We start from the raw sequence: 16,684 nt of genomic DNA, 5'->3' as shown, positions 1-16,684 counted from the left end.
ATCACCCCCGACACGAGAAAAACCGTCACCCGGGCCCTCGTCACCAGCAGACTCGACTACGGGAACGCCCTCTACTCCGGAACAACAACCAAGCTCCTGAGACGACTACAACGAATCCAGAACGCCTCGGCACAAGTGATCCTCGACGTCCCCCGACGCAGCCACATCACACCCCACCTGAGAGGCCTACACTGGCTCCCCGTCAACAAGTGGATCACCTTCAAACTCCTCATCCACACACACAAAGTGCTACACAACACCAGACCCACATACCTCAACAACCGACTCAGCTTCCACACCCCCACCCGCAGCCTCCGCTCGGCCAGCCTCGCCCTCGCCTCCTTAGTTCCTCGTATCCGGAAGACCACCGCCGGCGGCAGATCCTTCTATCTCGCCGCCAAGACCTGGAACGCTCTCCCTACCAGTCAATAACAGACCCAGGACCTGCTGGCCTTCAGAAGACTTCTCAAGACCCCCAGCGCCTTGAGACCCTCATGGGTATGTAGCGCGCTTTAGAAATGCAGTGATTGATTGATTGAATCTTGCAATCTACAACAAAGATGTAGGAGAGTAGGGTCTGCTTTCCTATGATCACCCCACTTTTTTGCTTCACTGGTTTTCGGCTAAATGTGGCTGTGGGCCTGCTAATCAGACCCACAGCCCAGCTGTTCTCTCTCTAAATTAACTACAATGTACTTTAGGTGCATTAACAATTGGATACTGGATCACCTTGTGAGCCGTACCCAGGGCATAGGTGCATCCAAGGCCTACCAGGGGCTGCAGCATATCTTTTGCCACCCCTGGCTGGCCATTCAAATTGACACAACTGGCTGATCACTCAGCTGGGGCAAGGTGGTGTAATCACCCCTTGTTTAGATATAGTATACCTATATCTAACCTTATATCTAGACACATATACACCTATAAGTCACTCCTATGGCAGGCCTTAACAATCCTGGAGGCAGAATGCTTGGTTGTATGTGAGATGGTGCTCTAGCATGAGCTGAGTCTGTCTGCAGCTGTCGGAACCATGTCCTGTAGCTGTTCTAGGATATTGCCATACCATATACTCTTAAGTGCATTTTAATCCACGCGGTAGAATGCTAACTATGGTTTGGCTTTATCAAAACATGTCGAGTAAGGGGTCATACGATTTGGGATACCACCTCCTCGCCAGTCCTGGCGACAGGGGTAGCATTCCACCCTTCTAGAGGGAGAAGACATGTTGTTCCTACTATTCCTGGTTAAAGTTAACCAGAGCACAAGCTTCATAAAATGGACGCTGCTGCCACAGGCACAAGTCTGACCTCCTGCTGCTGAGAGTCCTTCCAGCGAGGGAGGCTTGGACAATAGGTTTCCTGCTTTGGGAGGTGCTATCACCACCCCAGACAGGACTTTGTGTATTGGGACAGGGAGGGCTGAAAGGATTGAGACACTGCCTGGGACACACAAGGTGTCCCATGCATAGGCCAGTTCAAACTGGTGCTGGGGCTCTCCAGCCCCAGCTCTGGCGCGAAACTGGACAAAGGGAAAGGGGTGTAACCACCCCCTTCCCTGGTCCCACCCATAGGAGGGACTTGGCAGGTAATCCAGCCCCTAAGAATGGTATATAGGTAGGAGCCGAGTCTAGAGACTTTAGATTATCCTGACAAACTCTGAAACGAAACTCTGGACCTTCATCACTCTACTTTGGAAGAAGACGACTGAAGAATCTCCCTTGTGGTCAAGGAGTGACCACCCTGCACAAGCAGGCACCATCCAGCGATCGACGACTTGCTTTGCCGCCGCCTTCCGCCGGAACCCGAGCCCAGAGCCTGACAAGAACCGGATTCCCAAACATCCAACAGCCCGATCCACAGTCCCTGCAAAGCTGAGACCCGTGGAGGCGACGTGAGATGTGGGACCGGCCATCTTGAAAAGTCTGCGACCTGCTAACTGCGCAGCCCCCCGAGGCCTCCTCGAAGCTGGGCATTGGGGATTGAAAAGCCCCAGCCCGAGCAGCATCTGCACTGAAGATCAGCCCTGCACACTCCACGAGTTCTGCGTGGGGCCCTTTTGCATTTTCCTGCTCGACGAGTCTGCCCGGTCACTTGCCCATTGGCTAGTGGCCATCTTGGCGACGATACTTTGAATTTCCACCGCTGGTCTGGTTGCTCCAGACTGGCCCTTGCTTCCCTCAAAAGAAGCAGCCCCTTAGACCTTGCTGGTCTGAGTAAGAAGCCTACATTGATTCCTGCGTGGGTTGCCTTTGCCAAGGCTTGCTGCCTCCAATCTTGAAGCCGACACCGCCAACAGCGAGAGCCTTCGTGGGACAGGCCGTGCCTGACTCCTGGTCGTCGTTGACACCGCCTCCTGGTCCACGCGGCTGCAGAGACAAGCTTCCCATCAGCTCCTGATCGCATCCCGACATTACCTGGTTCCTGCCTGGTTCCTTCCTGGTTCCTTCCTGGTCACTGGCTAGTGACCCAGACTCTGTCCCCTCTGCTTTCAGGTCTTCTACATCTTCGATCCACCCTTGGATCCAACCGGACTCTTCTCTCCTGGTCACCTGCAGCATCTTTTCTCCAAGGCTCCATAGATCTCTACAACGAAACCCGACGCACTTTGACACCTATGCACCCGCTTCCTGTGGGTTAGGTAACGCGAGTACTACGGTGCTCCTGTAGAGGTTTACACTCCTTGTGTCCTAGTTTCAAGTGGTTAAGTTCTAGTCCGGTCGGAAGACTCCCAAACCTTTAACTTTGTAACTTTTACGTACCCATTGACTTCTATGTGTGAACGCGTGTGTCTTTAGACACTGCACACGCATCCTGTGGGCTTCCTGCTCCCTAACTATTGTTAGTACAGTGTAGCCCCAGCGATTCCCAAGGCCCTAGGCCTTACCATTGTTTGTGACGTGGTTCTTATACCACTTTCTTACTATATGGTTTAGCGGGCCACCCGGCCTATCCATATTTGTGCACCTTTTGTATATTCTATTAAGTTACTTGTTTTGCGCTTGTGCTTCTGTGCTCATAAAGAGTTCAGGGGATTTGTTTAAAAATAAATATATATATTTTGAATATATATCCTGTGTGGTGTCCTTTCATTTGGTATTAATAGGATTGCATATGCTAAAACAGCTGGCTTCACATGCCCTCTTGAGTTTAGCCTAAGAGTGCTTTGTCCATGCTACCTCTAGGATAGCTGGTCTATAAGGTTGACTTTACAACCATCACCATAAGGGGTGTTTGGACTGGTGCAAGGTGCTCACTAGAATAGTGAACATCATATACCAGGCCAACTTCTCACAAAAGACACCTCTAAATCTTTTCACACACTCAAACAGCTTCCAAATGTAGGGAAATAGTGCTCAAACCTGATTGGGTATAGTCGATGCCACAAGATGATTGGGTATACTCGATGTCACACCATCCTTTATAGCTTGCCTCTTCTTAATGGACAGAGAGCGATTCTGCCGATGCAGCATCTTAGCTGAACTCTGAATTAGGGAGCCCAATGATAGGTCAACTTTCGGTTTCCGCACCTCATCGTTGAATAAAGTTACGTTAATGGTGACTTCATTATTCTTTGTCCTTATTAGCCTACGAGGATTACGTACAGGACTTTTACTTTGTTTGATGCTTGTGCTTTTGCTCTTGTTTGTACTGCTGCTTTGTGTCCTTTTTTTGCTGATACTCGTATTCCGTGTTCTGCTCTTGCTCCTTCCTCGCGGCAGTGGCCCACTGCTGGTCTTTCCCCGGGATGCACTATAGCTCCCCACTCGGGGCCTGCTTCTGCTCCTTATTTGATGTCTACTTCTACTCCTCACCCGGTTTCTACTTCTGCTCCTGCCTCTGTGTCCGCTCATGCTCCTGCCCCTGGGTCTGCTGTTGCTCCTAAGCCTACATCTGCTCCTTCCTCTATCTCTACTGCTGCTCCTGCCTCTACTGCTGCTCCTACCCCTTTTCCTACTGTTGCTACCAGCACGGGTTCCACATTTGCTTCTGTTTGGCTGCCTGAGCCTACTGCTGCTGCTCTTGCTGCTACTGCTACTAACACTGCTGCTCCTCTTACTGATTCTTCCACTCTTGGTGCTAGTGCTGCTGGCACCACTTCCAGTTTTTCTGCAGACCAATTGCTCTTCTCTTGATCCCTGAAGGTCCTTGTTCACACAGCCTTTTTCCTCATTCTCTATAGGGGTCAGATGGCTGCCCTCTTGCCTTGAGTGGAGGGGCTTCTCGTTGCATTTGTCAATCTTCTGCGCTGGGATCTGGAGAGCTTCTAAGCAGAGACGAAATGCGGCTTCAACTTCAACATTTCCCTCTGCCAAATTTAGACTAGGTGGCTCTCCTTCAATAGACGAGTGCTTCTTTGAAAGTTGGGCAGCCGAGCCAACAGCTTCATCACCAGACTCCCCACTAACAAAACAAAAGGAGAATAAATTAAAAACATTGCACACTGATGTAACAGCAAACAAAGAAAGTCAGTTATGTGAACAAATACACGGTTTAAATGCCTTGCATTCCTTTTGGACAGTGTGAATCAATACTTGAACAGAGATTATGGTCTCTGGGTACTAAGATATAACATATATTTTAATTAGACCGGTTCCCTACTTGGGAACGGCCTTTTCGACAAAGTTAATTTTGTTTGTGACACCTTTCACCAATTTTACTGGTTTATATAATGGGGTTTTCACTGTACACTGGCTTTTTCCGGAAAAATTTGTGCCAACAGAAAATTCAAGTAAAATCAGCTTTTCATATTTCTGTTTTTTAGATTATCACATACATTTGATTTACCTATAATTGGGTGAATCGTATTACCCACACACACCTTTGTCACTTACAATATCGATTAAATTATTTATATTTCCTCCATGCAAGAACCGCACAAGTAATCTTACTTTGAAGAATGAAGTGCTGCTATTATTTCAAGAGCCTTTACACAGTGAACTATCTGGAGTAACTTTCAGTGACATCACATAAATATCCTTTGTACTGACTTAATCTTCTCTGGCTTAGCATCAAAATGCCTTACACCATTCACTGAATATACGTCATCTGCATATAGAGCTATGCGATCCTCATGTATACCCTGCCAGTACCAGTCTTGTATCTACGTGTCTGCCCGGATAATACAAGCTAACAGCTCTACTTTAGTGCTCCATTGAAAAGGGCCTTGGCAGACGGATTTCAGAAGAGCACCCTTACCGGCATCTTGAAATGTGAGCAGAGTCCCACCCTCTCCTGTACATTATCAGATAAAGACAGTCGACCGTGTTGAAGGCCTTTTCGAAGACGATTAGTAATAAGGCTAAATACAGAGTAGGAAGGTGGCGATGAGAAAATCAAGTGTAGGCGCGGTAGGCAAGCACCCGTTTGAGATGCGTAGCCAAAATGGTGGCAAATATTTTGACTTTGGTATTGATAAGTGAGTCTGGCAGATAGTCTGTTTTGGGTATGACTATTACCGTAGCCATATCAATGTCCTGTGGGAAGACGTCTCTCTCTGCCACCTCCTCGTACAGAGCATGGAGATGTGAGATCAGAGATTCCTGGAATGCTGCATAGTACTCTTGTACGCCTGTCTTTCGAGTTGCAAGTGATGAGATTGCCGCCTCGATCTCTTCCCTCATGATATGATCATCAAGGCCCTGGGCTTCTAATTCCGAGAACCATGGGAGAGGAATACCTTGTAGTAAATGGGAGCTGCTGGAGTCTACTGCACTCGATCGATCCGTGGAATATAGCTTCTTGTAATAATCCGCAAAGGTCTGTGCAATTTCAGACGGGGTGCGAGACATATGCCCTTGACTATCCCTAACTTCTGGTACTATTTGGTTGGCCAGGGGATGGGAAGCAAGCAAGCCCTTTTTATCACCCCATCCATAAACCCAGGCAGTGGAGGACCCTCACATAGATTTGACGGATTCAAGTGATATGTGTCTAATTTCTTCCCTCAGTAGATGACGTTGCCGGCGCTCATCCTCGCTATTCGCCATAGCAGTGCACTGCTCAAGGCGAAGGGCCTGGGCCTCAATTTGGGAAAGGCACTGGTCTTGCGCCAAAAGCTTGCACTTGAGATGCCCTTTTGCATAGCATCGGATCGCAGCCTTGCCCGCCGCCAATGGTGTGCCTTGGAATTGTACTGTGCCCTCATTGGATTGGAAGTAGTATTTGAGTGTCTCTCCAATCGCCCGCTTGTACTCCGGATCCTGGAGGAACCAGGCATTTAGAGGGGTGTAGAGCATCCGTAGGGCCTCCCACATGGATGAGAAGGGGAGAGTGATCTTGTATACCTCGTGCTAGGATTTGGACACTCGTGACCGAGCCAAAGTCAGGGGTATGTGTTAAGTTTTAACGGGGTAACCCACCTAAAACTACCATGACCTGGGTCATTATTACAGTACAATCAAGAGGCAGTCGTGATAGCAAATGTCAAATAGTAAATTACGTAAGAACACTCACCACTGATTTCTTTTTTGTGATGACTGAATCACATTTAATATACAATTTTCATAAGATGGAAATGCATCAAATGCAATATAAAGCCAAAGCGTTTGTTAGTGGCAACACAGTTGCTTCAATAAATTGCAGTCCCATCAATATTTACAGTGCTCTTGGTGGGAGTGAAAAAAAGGGAAAAGTAGGGTAGGTAGTGGTGAGTCAGTGAGTAAGGGAAAAGGTAATGGATCTGAATGGCTAGGACCAGGGAGTAGATTGGGTGAATCCTATCTCACTATGGTGTGTGGGTGCTGGTGCCTCTTTCCTGTCGTGCCCAGTGCTAAAGCAAAACTGAGAATTTAGAAAAACCACACAGACAATGGTTGAAGTATCTGTGGGCCAATTAACTCGCACTCAAAACAAACTAGGTTTTGGAGAGGTTTATGGGATCAAAGTAGTAGACCCCTCCATGTATCAGGATTTCCTGTCTTCCAAAGGATAAATAGTGGTAACAGTGCATCATTTTTAAATCTTAAATTTGGGGGCTGCGCAATAGGTCCGTGTCCTCTGATCGCAGCATCGGGGACTCAGGGGCCTCTCTCAAGTGGCCTTTTTGGAGCAGTCCATGTTCCTTGGGAAGCTCGATGACCCTTGAGGCGTGGGCGACCTCTGTTTCCCCCAGGGCATGTTGGCAGATGAAGCAGACAGCAGAAAACTACGTCTGACAGACCTATATATATTTATACAGTGATAATCTTCACAAACACTTCCAAAAGGATGCTAAATATATGGAAAAGATATTAAATTTATTTAAAAAAATGTTTTTTCATTTGTTCAGTCATTCTATTCTGTTCATAATAAATATTTAACAAATTCTGTGGAGAAGTGTGGCTCACTGGTTAGAGCAGGCAGACCCTGAAGCAGAGGTCAGACCTGGGACCAGGGTTCAATTCCCGACGCGGCAGGGTCTTGAGCTCAAATGTCCATGGACTCGATAATTCTCGCTTCGGTGCCTGACCTAATCATGGGTTCACACTCTGCAACTCTGGGCATTAAGCTTGCTTAATCTCCAAAACGGCCCCCCGCGGCGAGATGCCTGGCTTTCACCTTGGGGATGCCCTGTAGGGGCTATCTCACAGGGAAAAGCCAGGACGGGTTCCCAAGGCAAGCGCGGAGATACCCCTTCGGGGGTCGATTCAGGCGCTATATAAGAAACATGATAATAATAATAATAATAATAATAATACAAAGGAAGTGACATGTTCAATTTGATCAGTTTAAGCAATATTTAATTAAACATATCAAAAAGAAAAAGAAACCCAAGCTGCATATCTTATCCTCATTACATTCATTCTTTCATTCATACTACTACTCTCATTTCATACTATAAAAAACAAGAATAGACAACATTACCAAAAGACATGTGACAAAACAGTGAAATTGTTTTTAGCAGACCCCTATGGCTTTACTACGAAAGAGAAGTTCTATGATTATTCACTTTTTCATTTTATAAACACATTGTTGCTTCTTTCTGTTTACAAATGCCGAATTGGTTTTTTTTAATAAGGGGGTCTTGGATGCGTACGGCCTACGTACGTTTCGGTGATTGTGGTTATTTGGTTCACCTTCTTCAGGGCCAGTGACAAAAAAGACAATAATACATATACACACACCATAAATCTAAAAACAGGAGGTTCTTGAGTTTCTGCAAAGTAGAAAACATTTTATAGCACATATTAGTTTTGTTCATTTTGGTGCATCCTTATGTCCAACAACATTTTATGAAGTAAGTTAACAATTAAGTTACTAGGCATGCTATAGTTTACAAAAGACAGGTAAGAACCTGTCTTTGGGACCTATACTGAAGGTGAGCTCAAGGATGATAGTTCAGGATTACCCAGAGTGTACCGATATTAGTTTTAACCTACTATTATGAAGGTGATGTGGCTAATACAAAAAAGAAGAAACACCTTTTATTGAAAGCGATGGAGAAATCTCCCCAGCTCTTTCATTAGATGAGAGACTTAGTTTCACTTTAGCCTTATGGTCTCTGCATCTAAAAGAACATTAGCGGTCATGAGTGTTTTTGAGAGCGGCAGGTGAAGCAGACACCACTCTATGAGCATTACATCCTCTGTGAGATAGAGTACGGCCTTTGTGGGAGCCTGTGGGCTCAGTTGGCTGTGATGTGGTCTGAAGGAGGAACGGTCACCCTAAGGCGGAGTGGATATTCCTCAGTTACCCAGGACCATGCCTTTTCCGGAGACTTAAAGAAAAGGGTCTTGTTCTGGAAAACCACCGATTCGGGCCAGAAAGAGTAGTCTGTACGGGAGATTAAGGGTGTGTAGTTTCTGCTTTACGGAGTAGCATGATCTCCTTTGCACCTGCTTAGTGTAGTCTCGAAAAATTATTACTTTGAAGGTTGAATGGGCGTGAGCTTCTTGCAGGATGGTGTCCCTATCTTTGAAGTTTAGGATCTTGGCAATGATTGACCAATGTGGGCTCCCGGTGGCAGCTTGGGTGTGAGGGCATGGTGAGCGGGTTCCACGACAAACCATGTGGAGAATGCATCCGGTGGCATCCAGGACTTGAGCTAGTCCTCGATAAAGGTGGACACTTGCACTAGTTCCGCCCCTTCTGGGTTATCCACCAGGTGGAGATTTCGGTGCCATCGAATTTCTGAGTCTTCTGCTTGCCTATAGAATGTGTTCGTGTGGGACAGTAACTGCTTAACCTGCTCTTTCAGATGGGCTACGTCATCCTCAACCTTGGACAATTGGGATTCGGCTATTGTTATTAGGGGAGGGGCGTTACGTATGTCTTGGCAGGTGAGGGCCATGTCCACTCGCACATTCCCTATTTTAGTTTCTACTGAGCCTTTGTAGTGTAGTTCCTATTTTACCTATAGGCCCTGCGCATTGGAATAACATAAACAGCAATGTAGACGTAGAAGTGCGGTCTTCTAGGTCTCTACTGACTATGTTAAGACTTAATTGGGTTTATACCAGCTAGCTCAGAGGTCACTGGAAACTTTCTTGAATGAATAGGAAGTGATCAGCTTCCCTGGCTCACACAAGAAGGGATTCAGTTTTCCAACAACCGCATTAACATGACAACTTTGCTCCTCAGAATAAGAGTCAATCTCTAGAATCGTGTGAAACAATAGACAGCTATTTCACTCAGTCAGTTGTGCAGTTTGCTTTCACCAGTATGCAGAGAATAGAGAGACAGGCGTTTTCAGTAAAAGGTATTATTTATTGAACAGTCTTTCTTCTCATGCAAGAGAAATGAATTGCCACAATTGCAAGACTTGTTATTATAAAAAGTGTATTATAAAAAGTGCCTACAGTAAAAGGAGTATTGCGAAATAATACTGTAAAAGCATTGATATGGTTTCTTAGCCATACAATAGTTAAAATGAATAAAATATATACATTCATATATACATTTGGCTAACGTTCTCAACTGGTGCTTCTAACTACGCCTACCCCGGTGTACCTGACCTAAGCCTAATACATGGGAGGGAGCAAGTAAGTAGCACTTTTAGTTAAGTTGGTTTTGCCAAGGGTTTTCTTCAAGAATTCTCTCTAAGGGTTTAGTCAACACCGTACCTCTGGAATAGAATGTTGGAGGTCTGATATCTCCTCTCAGGACTCGATATTCCAGTTACCCACGAGGGTAGGCTGGAAACGCCGGAGCTGGATTTTCTCGGCAGGAGAAAAGACAGCGTCTTTCTCAGCGCGTCAAGGAGGAGGAGGGGCAGCGTCCGTGGGCTTCTCGCATCTGCTGGGCTCTGCAAGGGACAGCTGTTCTGCTCCTGTATTCACCACCACCATCGCGTTTGCTTAAGGCAACGTTGGTATTATTTATACCTGAAAGGTGCCTTGTTTGACGTAAGTTTTTGGACATAAGACGTCAATAAAGATGTCACTAAGAACTGGTCGTTCTTACAGTGCTCGTTAGAGTTCTATTACTAATCAAAACAAAGCAAGCGGGGCTTTCCCAGGTTGCTGGGGGTTTTATCTGTAGAAAGAACTCGGTGTGTTATCTAGGAATCTAAGATAGTGGCTACTGCTGTGTCATGTACTTTAATGAGCTGCAGAGACGAGTTACTGAAATATGGCTCTGATCGTTTATGCCATTATAGGGATATGTATTGATTATAGCCGTATAGGGGCATAAGGTCACAATATTGATCGGGGTCCTAGATAAAACACAACACCCACTCCACGAATTTATGTCCATCAAATTACAAAAAACTAAAGCAATAAGATGCGCGTGTAATACTTCCCACCCCAAAATACATATTGCATTTGAAATGGCGTATTTGAAATACATGAGTATAGGTACTGTACGTCTTTAAGCATAGTTATCATTCAAAAATGATTGCATATGTAATCAGTTGAACGATTTTGCGAAAAAATTACACATGAAATGTCTCTTAATACAAAAAAGAAGGGCGAGACTATTTCATCACATATAAATGCAATTGCTGTAAAATGAGCTAGAGGCCGAGGTAAAGTTTTTTTGTCTCTAGATCTACTAAAAATAGAAGTTCTGTTCTTTATGAATAGCTCTACTTTAAGCAAAAGTATTTGTGCCAGAAAAAGGTAAATATTTTGAAAAATGTTCAATTAAAAAAAAAGAATTTCATGGTGTAAGGGGGAATAGAGTTCCAACGCTTTTCAGTAGTTTTTGTTGATCAAAACTGAAGGCCGAATTCAGAGTTCATGGAAACGCTGTGCACCGGAATGCTTTCCAAAAAATCATTGTTTCTGTTCAGGGGAGAACATCATATCAGACAAGCTCTCAAAGAATAGATTTACAAAAGGGGGTGGTGATGAACAGAGTGTCTGAATTGAGCAGACCACTCTTACCCAGTCCAAAGATCAGGGCTTGATCCATCACCGTTATTTATCTCACTGCCCCATCCCAGCTCAGAACCTGGCTATATGCAAATCAGTCTGTCCCTGGCCCAGTGCATCATGGGAACAGGGCAGACTAAACTACCAAGCCAATTCTTTACCAGAAAGGAGACAAGCTACCGGGGACCGGTATCTGGCATTTCAGCCTCTTCGGCCCGGCTTGCTTGAATCCTGATGGAGCAGTGAGAAAGGGACTCATGTCTGAGTATACCCTGCCACACCTATAGTGGCCAAAATCGATTTACAAAAGGGGGTGGTGATGAACAGAGTGTCTGAATTGAGCAGACCACTCTTACCCAGTCCAAAGATCAGGGCTTGATCCATCTCAAAGAATAGGTCTACATATTCAGGTGACAGTTCGACCAAGTTCGATAATGCTGTAACTTGGCAGGTGTGAGAATGATTGCTATCATCAATGTCTGGATCAGCAATGCTCACAGAAGGCCGTACCTGGGTGATGTTGCATTTATGTACCGCTTCACTGCCGCCACCTAGTCGTAGCGCAGGAGTCTCAACGAATGCCGTAATCAGGATTGGTAGCCACTGGGGACAACACGATGCATGAGCCGTTACAGGACTTAGCAAAGTATCGATATCCATAGGTACTGCTGATGGTAGTGCAAGACAGGTGTCTAACACGCATTCTTCTCCGCATACCATACATCGAAGCACAGGTAAGATGTAGGTCTGCCATATAGGTCTGAATGAAAGAAACCAGGTCATGTTCAGATCTCTCAGCCGGGCCAATCCAAGGACTCTAGTTATGTGGTCCCGGTAGCGTACTGCTAGGATCATTTCTTCAATCCTTGCCTGAGTCATGTCTGTGTTTTGGCTTGCCATATCGGAGCATGAGGGTCAAAAATAAACCGGTGGACTGGCGTCGCTCATTTGCCAACTGGGCTAGCGCAGAGAGCGTGACATTACACAGAGAGGAGACGGCGGGACTTCGAATGTACCCAATTGCCCAAGAGTGGGGCACTACTCTGACTGCATACCATCAGGCTTGTATCCAGGCTGGTATCACATGAACGCTTAGTTATGGAGCGGTGATAGACCCGTCACCCTTACTTTCCGGAGTCAGACCTCTCCCCCCCCCTGTTGTTTCCCCCCCCTCCCCCCGCCCCGACATACCTCACCCCCTCCCCCCCCGGCCGCTGGGGTAACGCCCGACAAAGTCTGCTTGCTATTATTCCCCCCTACCGCCACATGGCCGCAGCGATCCTCAATCCACGACCATTCCCGCCCCCACACTGTCCACATACAGCGTTACATAAAATATTAGTGTCACTGATACACTGCTGTACACGCAAACACTAGTCCGATTGTTGTTGATGTGTTTTCCCTCCTACTTCCGTTATTTCCCTATTATTTATTTATTTATTTATTTTTCTCCTTCATTCTCTTGATTGGCAGTTGGCATTGTTTCTGCTGCGCTCATGATGATGTTGATCTCTCCCGTTCCATTTAACTTTTCTTCAATGTTTATTAAATACTGCCATGATCACACGACTATAGCCCTGTATCCCATATGGTAATGTGGGATGTGATTCCTGTCTCTGACATCGTCTGTGCCACCCAGGGAACACAGCCTGGAACAACTGCTGTTGACTATCATGAACACTTTGGCCCTTCTGCAGTGACATACGCTGCAGGCACTGCAACCTAAGATTTCTCCTGAGACTGAGAATTGCGGACTAATGCATCTTCCCTGGCTACTGTTTATTTTCACCTATATACGACCGAAATGTCGAAAATGTTACCGACTGGGTAATGATTGTCGTTTATATGACATTGTATGATCTATTGGCTTGTTCTACGTTTTGATTTGTGAAATTAAATAAAATCTGGGACAGTTGGTCTCAAAAAAAAAAAAAAAAAAAAAGGTCAAAAATAAAATGCCTGCTACAAGTCCCAAAATCAGGGGTATGCCGCCAAAGACTGAATGGACAAAATTAGGACTAATTCCCAGGATTGCTTTGAATGGTGTTAACAGTCTCGAAAAAATGGTCTTAAATACGTTTGAGATACCAATGGCATCCGACATATTTAGGATTTGGCTTAGCATTTCTGTGAAATGTACGGGGCAATTTGTTGATAAAAGTTCATGTATCTCCGAAGCTGTCCTTGCAACTTGGATATCATACGTCTCTTTTGATGACGTGATGGGCACTGTTGTCTGTAAAAGCACAGACTTCATTCTGCTTTAAGTATCAATTCGTATAGAAGAGACATTCAAAGGAGGCCAAATCGGCGTCTCGGAATCTCCAGGGCCGTTTGGAAACAATGCTTGCATACAGCAAGTGACCATGGAAGTCACGCTTACGAGATATGCTTTCCCTGGCACTAGGCCACTACAGCTGTGATCCGTTATTAGAATGTATCTCCCGTTAGAAAGCTGCCTAAAGAAGGGCTCTATCTGCTTTGCAGGTGTGACGTGTTGGTGGCATGAAAGGTTGTTTGAAGTCCTTCACAGGCCCCGTGTAAATTAATACCCTGGCACAAAAGCATACCGCTTAGTGAATGTTTGCAATTTTCACCACTAAGAAATACATTTTTTTTGTGGTCACTATAGCATGTGTGTGTATATGGTAATTTCCATGATGACTTAATGTACCCTTTACCCAATCGTTCATACTGGCCTGTCGGTATATACTCAAGGCAATTTTTAAATCAGAAAGTTGTTATCGGAATTGTGATAATCTCGTGTATTATCCATTCAATGACGGGTCTTTCTGACATTGTCAATGGTAATCTCTCAAGTTTTTCAATGCTCAGGATTGTATAGTCTGCTCCTTTCTGTGCCAAACTGATTTGTTTATCAGTAAGGTTAAAGATGGAAAACAATGACGTTGTGTTGATTAAACGCCATGGCACATAGCCTGAACGAAGATTTTGCAGCGTCCAGCCTAGATGTACAATAGAACGTAATTGTGACTGGCCATGTTGTAACATTAGCAAGTCTTTATCTATTATATCGATGGCAGATGATACAATACTGTCCAGTGAATATATTCTGGAGGACAGAGTCATTAACCCATTGTCCACAACAGAAAGTGATTTTTCCAAATTAATACGATCAATTTCTCGTATTTTTTCAGCTGTTTCAATTTGCATTACTTTCCATGCCTCGTTGTAAGCCGCATATACACTTGCCGCTATGAAACATTTCTGATGCTGTTTGGGTGGTCCCATAATGAAATCGCGCAAGTCAGCACCATCTTTAAGTAAAGATAAGTGTTGCCTAATTTCTGCCAGTGTGGATGATTCTAGCCATTCAAGGCACAGTTTCCCTACACTGTATGTTGTTACTATCCCTGGATGTTGTCTCTGGGAGCATTTAGGGTCTGGTCTGGTCATTTTTAACCCCTGTGTTTTGTTCAGGAATCTATCTTGACAGTTATTCGTGTCAGTAGGCCAGATTAACCACTTTTTCCAATCAGGATGTGTTCAGTTTAGATGTAAAAATTTTGATACGTCTATTTCAATATCTGTTGTTGCATTATCAGGTATTGGCTTTGGAATAGACGGTTTGTTAAGGTCTTTAATCTTAGCTAGGCCAAGACAGGTAGTTTGGTGAATTGTGCCATTTAAGAACATTATTTGTTCTGGGATCATGCAGGCTCGAAATAATGCTTCTAGACCTTGTACATGCCAATCTTTTGTACCCCAGATGGTTTTTGTTTCAATGTTGTTTTTCCAATAATCAAAACCAAATGTCATCATTTTTTCATAAAATGCTTCTGAATATATCAATTTAGTATTTGTCAGCATTGTTTTCGTCCCTGTTTTATCCAACAGTTTATAATAAAACGTTTCTGCATCACTTGTGTTAAACCCTGAGAAGTATTGGAATTTCTCATAGAATGTTTTCGAACTACTTTTAGGTGGAGTAGCACAATGTTCCCATTGGTTATATTTAAAAACATTTCTAGGTTGTGCAGATTTATGTAAGTAGTGGTCTGCGTAATGTGAAAAGCAGTACAACTGTTCATAATTAGACGAACCTTGTAAATAATCATGTTCTGTAAATTTTGCTGACAACACTAAATCCGACATCATATTATTTATACTTTCAAAATCCCAATCATCAGAGAATGTACTTGGTTTTACAAAGTCACTTAATGAAACCTTGAACTGGTAAGGATATTTCAAGATCTCGACCGGGCCATATACTTCATAGTCAGTCTTGTCCCACACTACCCCGCCGGGTATTGGAATGGCTGTGACATTTACTGATGATAGTCCTCTTTTCTTGACGTGAGATAATTTATGTTGTTTCAGGACTAAGTTGATGTTCTGACTTGCTGTGTCCATTGAACTGTATTTTCCCTCAATGAATTTTCCCAAACAAAGTACCATGATGAGCCAAAGCAGGAGGAAAAATACACCTAGCCCAAACCAAAACTCTAACCATGGAGAAATAAGGTAAGTTTCCTTGAGTTGATGAAAGAGTTCTGTTGCCTTTTCTTTAAAAGTCTTTGTTTCTGGCGTCACTTCAGGGTTGTTTTGATCTTCAGAAAAGTTATCGAAGTTGATGAAGTAGCCAGAGGCAGTTCTGTCAATTGTTGGTATTGTTTTCTCCATTTGCTTTTCATTAGCACATTCTAATGCCACATCATTGTAGACTGGAGTTTCATGACGAACTGTTTCAATCTGTGTTTCAAGAGGCACGAGTTCCATGGCATTATTGCATAGTCCCTCTCTGTGCACTGCAGGTTTATCAAATGTGATTAGTCTTTCAGTTTGAACCTCTTGGATTGTTGCACATTTGGGTATTCTGTTATTTCTTGGGAGTCCACTTGGCCTACTGTTGATCATAGGCCACATGATTGTGGTTTTACCAGGTCGATTGATACAACTCTGTTCTACTTTTTACCAGCAAGGGGCGGTAGTACTACTGATCTTGTTCCGTTGATTGCTAAGACAGGTACTGCTTTTCTGTAAGAAGGCCCAAATTCCTTCTTCACCGCTATTTTCTCTCTGACCAGCTCCCCAATCTTTGGAATCCAGACAGGCCTTGCTGGGACTGGTGGTGTGTCTTCAGTGGTAGTTGGCTGTTGCTTTATATTTATGTTGCTTAAGGATTTTCTTGTTTCATTCAATTCCTGTAAAACAGCCAAACGATCTTTGATGTCAAAGTCTGTATTCTTATCTTTTACCACTGAAGCCTGACTATCAAGATCCTGAACATGCATTCTAGTTCCGAACAATAGTTCGTACGGGCTGAAACCTTTTAGAGAATTTCTTGGCAAATTATTTAGACTACGTTGGACACTTATTAAATGTTTTACCCACCCATCACCCAAACCTAATACCTTTGCCGTTGTAGAT

General features: G+C 44.4%; 1 protein-coding gene across 5 annotated transcripts in view; it reads right to left on the bottom strand.

The window, feature by feature from the left end:
* The window catches only part of LOC147706838 (uncharacterized), a 384,044-nt gene that overhangs the window by 157,110 nt on the left and 210,250 nt on the right, over window positions 1-16,684 (bottom strand). For all 5 annotated transcript variants that reach the window (XR_015296595.1, XR_015296596.1, XR_015296597.1 and 2 more), the window contains exon 3: window positions 3,359-4,400. Coding sequence is in view for 2 of the 5 variants with exons in the window: in XM_086925979.1 (XP_086782105.1) it covers window positions 3,359-4,400 (1,042 nt within the window). In the remaining 3 variants the exon portion in view is untranslated. The remainder of the gene's footprint in view (window positions 1-3,358; window positions 4,401-16,684) is intronic.

The sequence above is a fragment of the Lissotriton vulgaris genome, chromosome 6 (genome assembly GCF_964263255.1).
Source record: "Lissotriton vulgaris chromosome 6, aLisVul1.2, whole genome shotgun sequence".
Lineage (NCBI taxonomy): Eukaryota > Metazoa > Chordata > Amphibia > Caudata > Salamandridae > Lissotriton > Lissotriton vulgaris.
The sequence above is the reverse complement of the archived record's forward strand: the minus strand, read 5'-3'. Positions and strand labels throughout refer to the sequence as shown.